Source organism: Petaurus breviceps, unplaced genomic scaffold (genome assembly GCF_028583685.1).
Source record: "Petaurus breviceps papuanus isolate PSGF00001 unplaced genomic scaffold, PetGlider_PUasm1.0 129, whole genome shotgun sequence".
Taxonomy (NCBI): Eukaryota; Metazoa; Chordata; class Mammalia; order Diprotodontia; family Petauridae; genus Petaurus; species Petaurus breviceps.
In genome coordinates, this window is record NW_027185665.1 from 12,620,351 (window position 1) to 12,632,740 (window position 12,390).

Consider the following 12,390-nt stretch of genomic DNA (forward strand, 5'->3'; position numbering starts at 1 on the left):
GAGAGAGGAAGAAGAGAGAGAGAGAGAGAGAGAGAGAGAGAGAGAGAATATGAATGAGGAATGAATAGTAAATGTTATCCTGGGAAAGCACTTATTCCGTCCAGGAGATCATGAGCTTGTCTGGATGACAGCCACATTTTCTATCACTATGGACCCATACCCTGAAGTAGAAACACTGAAATTATGATTCAGTTGTTGGCAGGGAAGGAGTAAAAATATTCTATGTTCAAACACCACTAAGCCATGTCATTGCAAGTAAATCAAAGTTAGGGAAACAAGTGCCTGAATGCCTGCAAATGCAAAAGACTTCTTTCTACTGTAATGAAAGCTTACCATAAAGCTGAAGGGCCATGGTATATGAATATATTGTTCTGAGTTTTCAAAACCCAAATCCATTTCAAGAAAAAAAAATAACCTGTACGTAGTCTAATTCCAAAAAACCTTCCATGAACCAAAGAAATCTCAACCTTGGTTAGCCCAGGAATGAAAGTCAGGCAAGAGTTTTCTCCAATTTTTCTCTTAGTAAACATGTTCAGCCATTCCCCATGAGCACAGATCTCATGATAAGTTACAATATCTAGATATCATTTTATTTTACATTAAGTAAATCCAGCACTTCCAATAAAAGGAAATTAAAAATCAGACAAATAAAAATGACCTGTGGGTCATTAACTCACATGCTTAACAGTTTTAAAGTTTAAGATAAATATTGAGTGCCCATCTCCTGGAGTAGATGATATGAATATGGATTATTTCTTTCCTCGAATCTTACGCAAAGCAAATGAGAGAGAAGCACTCAAAGTCCTGAAACATTGTTATTCTTTGCACTTGCAGGTGCCATCCAAAGACTCTTTCTAAGACCTCATCTTAACCCACAGAAGCATCCAGCTTATACAGTGGAAAAAAAAGCATTTTGCTCTCAGAAATTTAGACAAATGAACAATCAAGCAAAAAAGAAAAACCCAAAACCCCATAAATAATAGGTGTTTCTGTAGCACTATACTTTATTGTTGTCATTCAGTTGTTTCTGTCTTTACTTGACCCTGTGGACCATATCATGCCAATCCTGTCCCTGGAGTTTCTTGGAAAAAATAGTGGAGTAGTTTGCCATTTTCTTCTCCAGTGGATTAAGGCAAAAAAGAAGTCATGACTCGCCCAGGGTCACACAGCTAGTAATAGTCTGAGGTCACATTTGAACTCTGGTCTTCCTAACTCCTGGCTCAGCATTCTCTCCACTAAGCCGCCCATTGTACTCACACTATACTTACAAGTCATAAATTTAAAGTCATAGGAATTCAATTGTAATGATCTATGAAAGTTCAAGATGCTTTAACAGAGAAAACATTTAGAGTAAATCCATGTAAGAGAGAGAGAAAGAGATAGAGAGAGGGGGAAAGGGAAAGGGAAAGGGAAAGGGTGGGGGAGAAGGAGAGGGAGGAGAGGGAGAGGGAGAGAGAGGAAAGGGAGAAGGAGAGTGAGAACAGAGAGACTGAGATAAAGCTCTTCATGCACAAAATCCTCAACTAGAGGGTTCTGATTTTTGCTTTTTGTTTTCCCACAGGTGAAATCTATTACCTCTGAAGCAAAACATCCACAACCTCCAACTTGAAAGCATTTTTTTCTGCTATTGTCAAAGAAGGTACTCACACTTTTCCTCTATACCAGGTAAATCAGTAATACTCTTATTTATTAGCAACTAAGGCAAAAACTGGATTAAATAATCTTGAAGATCTTTGTTTTATGATTCTGTCACATTTTCATTTCACTTGTGTCCCAACTTAGGTTGGGACAAACACAAACACAAACCTTTAAGTTTCTTCAGTGTGCTCTTTTAGATAGAGCCTTGACCCAAGAACACTTCATCTTGGGTTAAAATTCTGACAATGACAGATTTTACTGTGTACCCTAAAGTAAATTATTTCAGCTTATGGTTTTAGATTACTTATCAGCAAAAGGAAGGATATCTATTAGGTGATTTCTAATGTCCCTTCCTGCTCAAACATCTATCATTGTATGAATTTCTGATACACCCCCCCCCCACCATTTACCAATTCCCTCTCCTAAATATGCTGACAAAATTTTAGATATTTCTAGGGACCAGATACTTTTCTCTTTTATTAATGCATTTAAAAATTCCTTACGGCACTCATTCTTTTACTTATACAGTCAATAAGGATGTCCAAGATCACTCCATTATTAACAGGGTTATAGACACAGGGAAATGAGATAAATAGTTTAGAAGGATGGAACAAAAAAGTCATAAAAGTAGAAAATACAGCCTGTCCTTAAGAAAGTTTCTTGTCAAAGGCAGTCGTTCTTAACATGTGTTCTGAGTAACCCAAAAAGTTCTGAAAACCTGTTCAGGAAATCCACAAGCTCAATATTTTTTCATAATTATTCAAAGAAATTTTAATTTCTGTGCTAAATATTGATAGATACAACCTACGCCTTTGGTGGGGTGATCCTCAAAAATTTTTAAGACTCTAAAATAGTTCTGAGACCAAAATGTTTGAAAACTGCTGGTCTAAAGCCAGAAAGAAGCAGTAATTTAGATTATAACAGAGATAAGAAAACACAAATCTGTGTAAATATTTAGGCCTAGAAAGTTAGAAAACAGTCACTATGCAGAGACCTTCATCTGAGAGATTCCTTCGAGATGGGTCTTCCAGTTGGTCTTAGAGGCAGATATACTGATGAACTGGGGCAAAGGAGGTAGTAAGGCATGTCAGGAAGGGAAAACTGCTTGAATGCAGGGTATTCTGAGAGATGAGTTTTGATGTTTCAAGGAAAGAACATTAGATTAGCAATAGGACTCTTTGAACTCAACTCCAACTGACTCACAAATTAGGAGTGCAGTCTGGGCCAAGTGAAGGGGTTATGGGATTTAAAGATCTTCCATGTCCCATTGGATTTGCTGATGTAGCAGAAAGGAGTGGAGGTGGAGGAGGTGGAAGCCAAGCTAGAGTTCCTGTGGTGACTGGTGGTGACTGGGGTGGAGGCGGAGGTGTGAGCCCCTTTTTTATAAGCCAGACAGAATTTCTGCTAAGGACTCCCGCTGAGGACTGCCAGGGACTGGAACTGTGGCGGGTGGGAGGGCTGGAACTGCTGGGACCACTCTTCCTGGATGCTGAGCAGTTGCTGTGAGTGGGGAGAGGATGACCTTTGCCTGAGGTAGTCTGTTCTGTTTCAAAGGCTTGAGAATGTGGGCATTTACTACATTAACTACATGTGCCAACTTCATAACTATTGTGATGGCTTTGACTTTCTGGTTTGAGGACTCAGTTACTTGGTATTTTATTTTATTTTTAAGCAATTGGGGTTAAGTAACTTGCTCAAGGTTATACGGCCAGTTATTTCTGGGTGTGGTGTTGAGTGTCTGAGCCCGGGATTCGATCTCCAGGTCGTCCCAACACTGGAGCTGGTACTCTTACTCGCTGAGCCACCTGGCCGCTCCTAAGCAATTGGGGTTAAGTAACTTGCTCAAGGTTACACGACCAGGTGTTTCTGGGTGGGTGCTAAGTGTCTGAGCCTGGGATTCGATCTCCAGGTCTTCTCAACACTGGAGCCGGTGCTCCCACTTGCTGTGCTACCTGGCCGCCCCGTTACTTGGTATTTTAATAAATGTTCTAGCTTTATCCCCCATATAGAGAGCCTGGTATATTATGTGATTAATAACCGCATCAGCATATTTATAATTGCCATAGGCATTGTGAATATTGCATTGTAGATACATTTGGTGATGAGGATGGGATCACAAAATGTCAGGCCTCTATTTGGAGGCAGGGGTGCTTTGGAGGGAGAAATGGCTATCCCAGGATGGGAGGATTTACCTTATTCCTCTCTAGCTGGAGAATGGGCCAAAAGCACAGAGCCCTGTGAAAACAGGGAACCAAGACTAAAAGAGGAAAAACCTGGAGATTTGGAAAGATGTTTGCAAGGAATAACCATAGAACCAGGCAAAGAACTGGCAGGAGTGTGCAGGAGAGGCTGGGTCCTGCTAACAAGTTATCACCTTATGTGTAAAAGTAGGGATAAGCTGCTGGAGGAAAGATCTCACATGGCTAGGGAGTTGGCTGGTTTGCCTGAGGATTCTTCTGTGTCACAGCATTCAGAAGAACAAACTAGAAGGACTCATGTGGTCCAGGAACAAGCTACTGTTCATGAAGCAAACATAGAAATTGAGAGGAATGACACACCCCCTGATTCAAGCAACAGTTGGTACAATCCTCTGTAAAATGGAATGAGGGATATGATGTATTAACTGCAGAACAAAAGAGACATGCATGGTTTACTGATGGGACAGCGGAATATTTGGGCCAAAAAAGACATTAGAAAGCAGTAGCCTTTAACCCATGTACTAGAAGGACTTTGGAAAGTACTGGGATAGGTGGAAGTAGCCAATATGCTGAACTTATGGAAGTACATCAAGCCATCAAAATAGAACAAGGAGGACAGTGTCATATATTAACTGATTCATGGGCGGTAGCTAATGGGTTAGCTACATGGATGCCCATGTGGAAAAATGAAAATTGGGAAATTCATGGAAAACAAGTCTGGGGCAAAGAATTATGCGAAGATATCTGGAACATGTCTTTGGTCACTGACTTGTCAGTTTTTCATGTAGATGCTCACATGGCCCTCACCATGCCAGAAGGCAAGTTCAATGCTCATTCTGATTGACTGGCAAAGATTGCTACTGAACTAATTGTCCCCACTTTGATAATCCACTGATTAGCAAAATGGGTCCACCAAACAGCAGGCCATTTTGGGGTCCAGGCCACACACCAGTGGGTGCAAGATTGAGGTATTAGTATCTCTCATTCATTCTTAAAACAGATAGCAGAAGAATGTCATATATGTCAATTGGAAAAAGAAGCAAACAGTTCCTTGGGTAGTAACTGGAGAGATAGCAAAAGGAAAAGTCCCAGGCCAAATCTGGCAAATAGATTATATTGGTCCACTACCACTAGATAAAGGATTCAGCTTTATATGTACTTGTGTTGACACCTATTCAGGTGTACTAGTGGCTTGTCCTTATAAGAATGCAGCCCAGAAAAACACTTGTAAAACCCTAGATCTCATAAGTCTATATTATGGAACCCCAGTGCAGATTCAAAGTGACAATGGGTCACATTTCAAAGATAATGAAATGAAGAAGTATTATTTACTAAACAATATTGAATGGATATATTATATTCCATATTATCCAGAAGCATCTGGGTTAATTGAAAGAATGAATGAATTACTGAAAGAACAGTTGAGGAAGTTAAGTTCCAATAATTCATATCAACATTGGAAAGATAATTTCTTCATGGCTTTGCGTAATTTGAATAATAGACCATTGGGAGGAAGTACACCTCTAGCCAAAATGATGACCCCCAATCTGCAAATTAGAAAACAACAAACACATAAGATCCCAAATATTGAGTATTGGACCTTGAAGCCAGATGTCCCAGCACCGTACCCAGTACCACCTGGTTCGGTGGAGTATGATTTACATTGTTTAGAGGACTTTTGGTTGGACAGAAAAGAAATAAGAAAAATCTCCACTGGGATATGCATAAGAATCCCTAAAAATGACTTTGGACAGATTTTACCCAAATCAGGATTAGCAGCTCAAGGAATACATGTATTGGTTGGAGTAATAGATTCTAATTATCAAGGAGAAATTATTGTGACATTCCATAATTTAGGTGAAGGGCCCATACAGATTCACAAAAATGATAGGATAGTTCAAGTGATTATCGTTCCTTATAAAACAATACCACTTGTAAAAAACTGACCCTCCTTCCAAAATAACTGTCAGAGGAACTGAAGGATTTGGTTGTACTGATAGAATAAAATCAGGAGCTAAATATGGTTAAAACGGAAGCCAGATGATGTTCCAAAGGCTGCAGAGATTATAGCACATGGGAGGGATAACACTGTAACTATTGTTTATTCCAGAGAAGATGATTACAAAATTGTACCTTTAACTCACATATTCTACCAGGAGTGAGGCTACAATAGTCTGATTATTGTCTCTTTGCTTCTTCTTGGCTTTTTGTCTGTTCACCTTGCTTGCTAGATTTGTTTCCGCAGGCTTGGTACCCTCCACCTGTAGATGCCTGATAGCTTAAGCTGGATGTCACCTCCTGTCTGCAACTGTGCTGTGTCACCCCTGGACATGGAATCAAGCACATTAAGAACTGACCTCTCAAATGGGACACCTAAGGACAGGGACAGCTCTACATCCGATTTCAGCACCAGGAGGGAATGATGGGGAGCTTGTGCTCAAGCTCCACCCTAAAATATGGTTTTCTGTGTTTATTGTTTATTTATCCTTGTTATATTGTTGTAAAATTCTGTTGACACCAGTTATTCCTAATGTATTTTTGCCAAGTAAGGGACATGAAAGATCTTGGGGCCCAATGAAAGGGTTATGGGATTTAAAGATCTTCCATGCCCCATTGGACTTGCTGACGTAGCAGGAAGGGGTGGGGCAAGAGGAAGCGGCAGCCAAGCTAGAGTTGCTGTGGTGACTGGCAGCGGCAGCAGCAGCAGTAGTGGCCAAGGTGGAGGCAGAGGTATGAACCCCTTTTTTATGAGCCAGCCAGAATTTCTGCTAAGGACTGCCAGAGACTGGAACAGCAGGCGCTGAAGCTGCTGGGACCACTCTTCCTGGATGCTGAGCAGTTGCTGTGAGTGGGGAGAGGAGGACCTTTACCTGAGGTAATCTGTTCTGTTTTAAGGGCTTGAGAATGTGGTTGTTTACTACATTAACTACATGTGCCAACTTCATAACTACTGTGATGGCTTTGACTTTCTGGTTTGGGGACTCAGTTATTTGATATTTTAATAAATGTTCTAGCTTTATCCCCTATATAGAGAGCTTGGTATATTATGTGATTAATAACCACATCAGCATATTTATAATTGCCATAGGCATTGTGGATATTGCATTATTTATACATCATTATTTAACTTTCCAGTGGTTCAATTTCTTTGTCAACAGATGATTATAATATGCTACTTGTTTTTTTTTTTTTTAGGCAATTGGGGTTAATTAATTTGCTCAAGGTTACACGGCCAGTTATTTCTGGGTGTGGTGGTAAGTATCTGAGCCCAGATTCAATCCCCAGGTCATCAACACTGGGGCCGGTGATTTTGCTGGAGCTGGTGCTCTTACTCGCTGAGCCATCTGGCCGCCCCTAAGCAATTGGGGTTAAGTAACTTGCTCAAGGTTACACAGCCAAGTGTTTCTAGGTGGGTGCTAAGTGTCTGAGCCCAGATTCAATCCCAGGTCATCCCGACTCTGGGGCTGGTGCTCTTACTCACTGTGCTACCTAGCCGCCCCACTGCTTGTCTTCTTAAGGTGAAAGTGAGGATCAAATGATGTCAAATCTGTGTAGGAGGAGGAACACTGAAAAGGAGGAGCAGATTGAAGGTGTGGGGACAATGGAGTACTTAAGTGAAGGTTTCAAATTCCTTACCAAGAGGTTAGATTTTTAACCCAAGGGAACTGGGGAGCCATTGTAAATGAAAGTGAAGAGGAGACGAAGGATGCAAAAGACGTATGAGATATTCCTGGCAGCCAGTACACAGGATGGCCTGTGGCAAGAAGAAACTGGTGTGGGGGGGGGGAAACCTTTTGGGGATAGACATTTTAGGGAGACTTTCACATTTTCACCATCTTCATGGTCTGACTCAGTCTTCATTGTCTGTATACATAAGACTCTTTCCAAGTGCCATTTAAATCAAGCTCATCTGTTTGATCTCACTTATTACATCCTAATTCCCTTTCATATAAAGCAATACAATTTTCCTCAATATGCTGCTTCCTTCCCTAGAAACTCACTCTCTTCCCTCCAATCCTGGCCTTTAAACCATTATTCCCATCACCTGGAGCTACCTATGGCTGCCACCCACTGCTTGTCACACACCGTCATTTCAGATAGTTTGCTGCTGCCTTCATAGACTGTTACCATGTATGAAACTGTTTGTGCTATTTTGCTAAGAGAGATGCCATATAAAAAATTATTGCATTGTATTACTGTCTAACATAACTGATGTTTGGCAATAGCTGGAAGCTTTTTAGCAGGTTGCTTACTCTCCAATCCTTTGTATCCTGACAGTCCAAAGACAGAATAGAATTTGAGAAGCAAACAACCTTCAAGCAACTTTCTATACAATGGGGAATGAACATGTAAAATATACAGAGGCATCTGGTGGATAGAGTAGTGGACCTAGAGTAAGGAAGACTTGAGTTCACATCCAACCTCTGACATGTCCCAGCTGTATGACCCTAGGCAAATCACTTAACCCCCAGTTGCCTAACAAAATGGATCTGCCTGAGAAGAAAATGCAAACATCTCCAACATCTTTGCCAAGAAAATGCCGGATGGGGTCATTTGACATTACCGAAATAACTGAACAACATACATATGTATGTGTGTATGTGTGCATGCTTTTTCCTATGTGTGTGTGTGTGTGTGTACATTGATTAGAGCAGTCCTCAGAGTCACTTTATGTGAGCCTTCGTGTAGTATTTGCTACTCCAGGAGCCCAGGGAACTCTTGCACAGTGACTTCCTCCTCCCAGAGGTGCTAGTGTGTCAGGGAGGAATGTGGTGGTACAGCAACTAGAGTTTTTAGTAGTCATTATGTGCCCAGATCAGTCTTATTATAGTAAGCTAAGTGGCTACCTACAGTGCTCATAGGATCACAGGGTTAATACTGGAAAGGATCTTATTGAACACAGAATCCAACCTCTTCACTTTTTGTTGAAGAAATGGAAGTCCAGTAAGATAAAATGAATTTTCAGGGTCACAAACATGGCATGCAACTCTGCAAGGAAACAAAGCTAGCTCAGGCTCCAAATTCAATGCTTTGTTGAATATTGTTCTCCCCTCTCCCAGAAACGAAGGGTTCCTCATGTTCCAAAAATGTTTGACCTACACCATGACACTTTAAGTTCATTTACGAGTGGAGAAAGCACTTCATTCCACCCTTAGAGATGAACCCTCAAATGCAAATGCCTCTGGGAGAGGGAACACTTAGATTTGAATTTTTACTTTATTGTAAATGTCTAATATCTGATCTTCTACAGAGAAGCGGTCATATTAGTTGAGTTCCCAGGCAGACGATAGCTTAGGAGAAGGGATGAGAAAATAAAGGGGAAGAAAAGAGACAACGGAAGAGGAGGAGGTCTCCCTCCTTCATACAGATTGATAGAAACTTCCAGAAAGCTGGAAATGATTCACATATTTCAGAATTTTTGCCCAGGGCCAATTCTCTGTGTTTTTAGCCTATACTGGTTACTTAGAGATATAAGAAAGAACAGAATGGTTCCCTGCTCTCAAAGAGCTTACAATCTGATATGGAAGATGACAAATACAATAAGTAATATACATATATATTTCTTTCTTTGTGTATATACATAAAAATGTACATATATTATGTACATATGTATATATAAACTAGTTACAAATAGGCTATAAAGGCAGGAGTCATTCTATGTTTGACTTAGTAATGACAGGACTAATTGGGAACTTTTTCTGCACAGGATGTATTACATCTTGTCATTTTAAGAAGGGGAAGATTATAGAATAATCGAGAGTCCAAGGTAAATTTGAATAATATATGATGCATAACTTGGACAAACCCCGGAGTCAGAAAAGAACTGACTTCTTGGAAAAGAAACTCACGTCAAGTCATTGAGAAGAAAATCAATTATGTGAGCTGAGGAGGCAAGCAAGAAGAAAAACATCCAGATTAAATGGGGCCAACTGGAAACAAATCACAGTGCCATAAATCTCCACTTGTACATTATCTCAAAGATGATGTATTCCAACCCCTTCACTGTAAAGATGAAGCAACTGAGACCCAGGAAGATTAAGTGATTTGGACCATAGGATCATAGATTTAAAACCAGAAGGGACATTAGAGATCATCTAGTTAAAACCTTTGTTAAATAGATGAAGAAATAGGCTAAGGAAAGTGAAATGACTTGCCCAGGGTCACCTGGGACAGGTTGAACTTACAGTGACCATAGCATTGCTATGATTCACATCCCTCTGGAAATGAGAGAAGAGATAAAATTTCACCAACTGGTGAAAGGGAAGGGAGGGCAGAAGCTTCACTAACCCTTTATGTCAAAATAATATGACCATGATAATGTCTGGAGAAGCAGTAGATAGAGTCAGGAGAACTTGAGTTTAAATGTTCATTCCCTCAAACACTCAGGTTTGTGACTCTGTGCAAGTCACTTCTATGTAGTAAACATCAGAGGCAGGACTTGAATCCAGGTTCTCTGACTCTCGGTTCATAATTATTTCCACTACACCACTGGATGACCCCAATATGCGCGTACTTGGATAGCCCCACTTATAGCTCCTTTGGATAAAGCTTTAACAGATTATCCAAAATGGCAACAAGGTTATATCATGTAGAAAAGAACTGATAAAGAAACCTGTCCCTCTAACTAACCTGTGCCTGCAGAAAAGCCTGCATGCAGCTGACAATACAACTAACCTGCAATTACAGCCTGGCTAATGGTCCTTTGCTTAATGATCAGCTTCCCCAATTGGTGTCTAGACCATTGAAGATGGAGAGCAACACTTCTTCATTTGTACTGATAGCTGAACAAAAAGAGATGAGCTTAAACAAAAGCATGAAGAATCTGAGTCAGAGTCACAGAAAAGGGACTATCATGGCATGTAACGAAGTTTAAAATTTAAGTAAATAATATCATAATTCATGTAAAACTGCCCTCTTTTGTGTAGGGAAGACAGGAAGGAGAAGTGTCTTCCTGCAACCTTAGAATAATGGACTGGTGATCTTCTCAAAGTCACATTAACTTCAATCCTACTTTCTTATTTTAGGAAACTTATTTTCAATATAAAATGTTTTTATATTTCTACAAACCTGAAATTTTCTACAATAAAAATTAATTATTTTTTAAAAATTTCTCGGCTTCAAGGCCTAGTGAAGCACATACCTGGAGACAATAAACAATCAAAGAAATAATAGAATGAAAGTCAAATTATCTGGATTCTGGTTAAGGATTTACTGGTAATGTGAACCTGGGCAGATCATTGTATTGCTTTCCTTCTAGGTGTGATTTCCTTATTTACAAAATGAAAGGGGTAATAGCAAAGGTGATTTGCAAGGTTATTTTGTTTTGTTTGTTCTGGTTTTGTTTATTTGTTTGTTTTTGCTTTTATTTTGGAGGGGAATTGGGGTTAAGTAACATGCCCAAGGTTACAAGGCTAGTTGTGTGTGTGTGTGGGTGGGTGGGTGTGTGTGGGTGGGTGGGTGTGGGTGGGTGTTACGTGTCTGAGGTCAGAACTGAACTTGTGTCCTCCTGACTCCAGGGCCAGAGCTTTACTCACTGCCACCTAGCCGCCCCTCTATTGTTTTTGCATTTGTTGTTTGTTTTGCTTTAAATCTTGATGTTTATAATAAAGTTAACAATAATAGCTAACATTTATATGACATTATGATTTGCAAAGTATTTTATATGTTATTTCATTTGATCCTCACAATAACCCCATAAAGTATATGCTATTATTATACCCATCTTACAGTTGAAGAAACTGAGGCTCAAAGACATTAAATGTCTGGAACAGGTTTGACTCCAGGTCTTCCTGGCTCTAAGTCAAGGAATCTATTCACTGTGACACCTTTGCCTTGGTCAGAGTGGTTTTGATGTGTTCCTCTTCTCCCTCTTACATACATTATGACAGTCTGTATGCCCATTGTAATTAAATGTGCCAGTGTGTGAAAGCATCAACACCTTTGCTATGCTGTAATCATCATTATGTTGAGTGTTTTTACAGCCAAACTTCTCTATTCTGTGTAAGTCAAAGGCAAGAGTTGGCTCCAAACAACTACAACTTGTCTTAATAAAACACCATGCCAAATCACTACATTAAAGTCAGATCTGGCCTTTTACAATGGAGCAAATAGATCTGCAACCCCCCTACTGTCCTATTATGCACATTGGAAGTTTGCTCATAATCACATTATTTTTAGAATTTTGTGAGCTTGAAGGGAAAACAGAAGGAACAGCCCTACATTAAATTATTCACTTGAACGACTTTCCAAATTGAAATCACAAAGATTGCAAGTACAGAGTTGTAACTACACAGGAACCCATTTGAAATAATTTCAGATCTGAACATTGCCATACGGTCCTGTTGATTTCAAAGGAGAGAACTTACTCATGTGGATAATACTATGCAGATGGGGCAGCGGTGTTGGGGCCCTCTGCCAAGGCCTTCTCTGCCCCTGGCCACTGGTGGAGCCAAATGTCTTTTTTATTAAAATTCATCTGAATCTTAATAAGAGACAGACAGACAGAGAGAGACAGAGAGACAGAGACAGAGGGAGACAGAGACAAAAAGAGAGA

General features: G+C 40.1%; 1 protein-coding gene across 1 annotated transcript in view; it reads right to left on the reverse strand.

Annotated features, from left to right (window-relative positions):
* The window catches only part of LOC138173606 (netrin receptor DCC), a 1,060,615-nt gene that overhangs the window by 1,047,892 nt on the left and 333 nt on the right, over positions 1 to 12,390 (reverse strand). Inside the window, exon 2 of the mRNA XM_069103651.1 lies at positions 12,203 to 12,293. Coding sequence (XP_068959752.1) covers positions 12,203 to 12,293 — 91 coding nt within the window. The remainder of the gene's footprint in view (positions 1 to 12,202; positions 12,294 to 12,390) is intronic.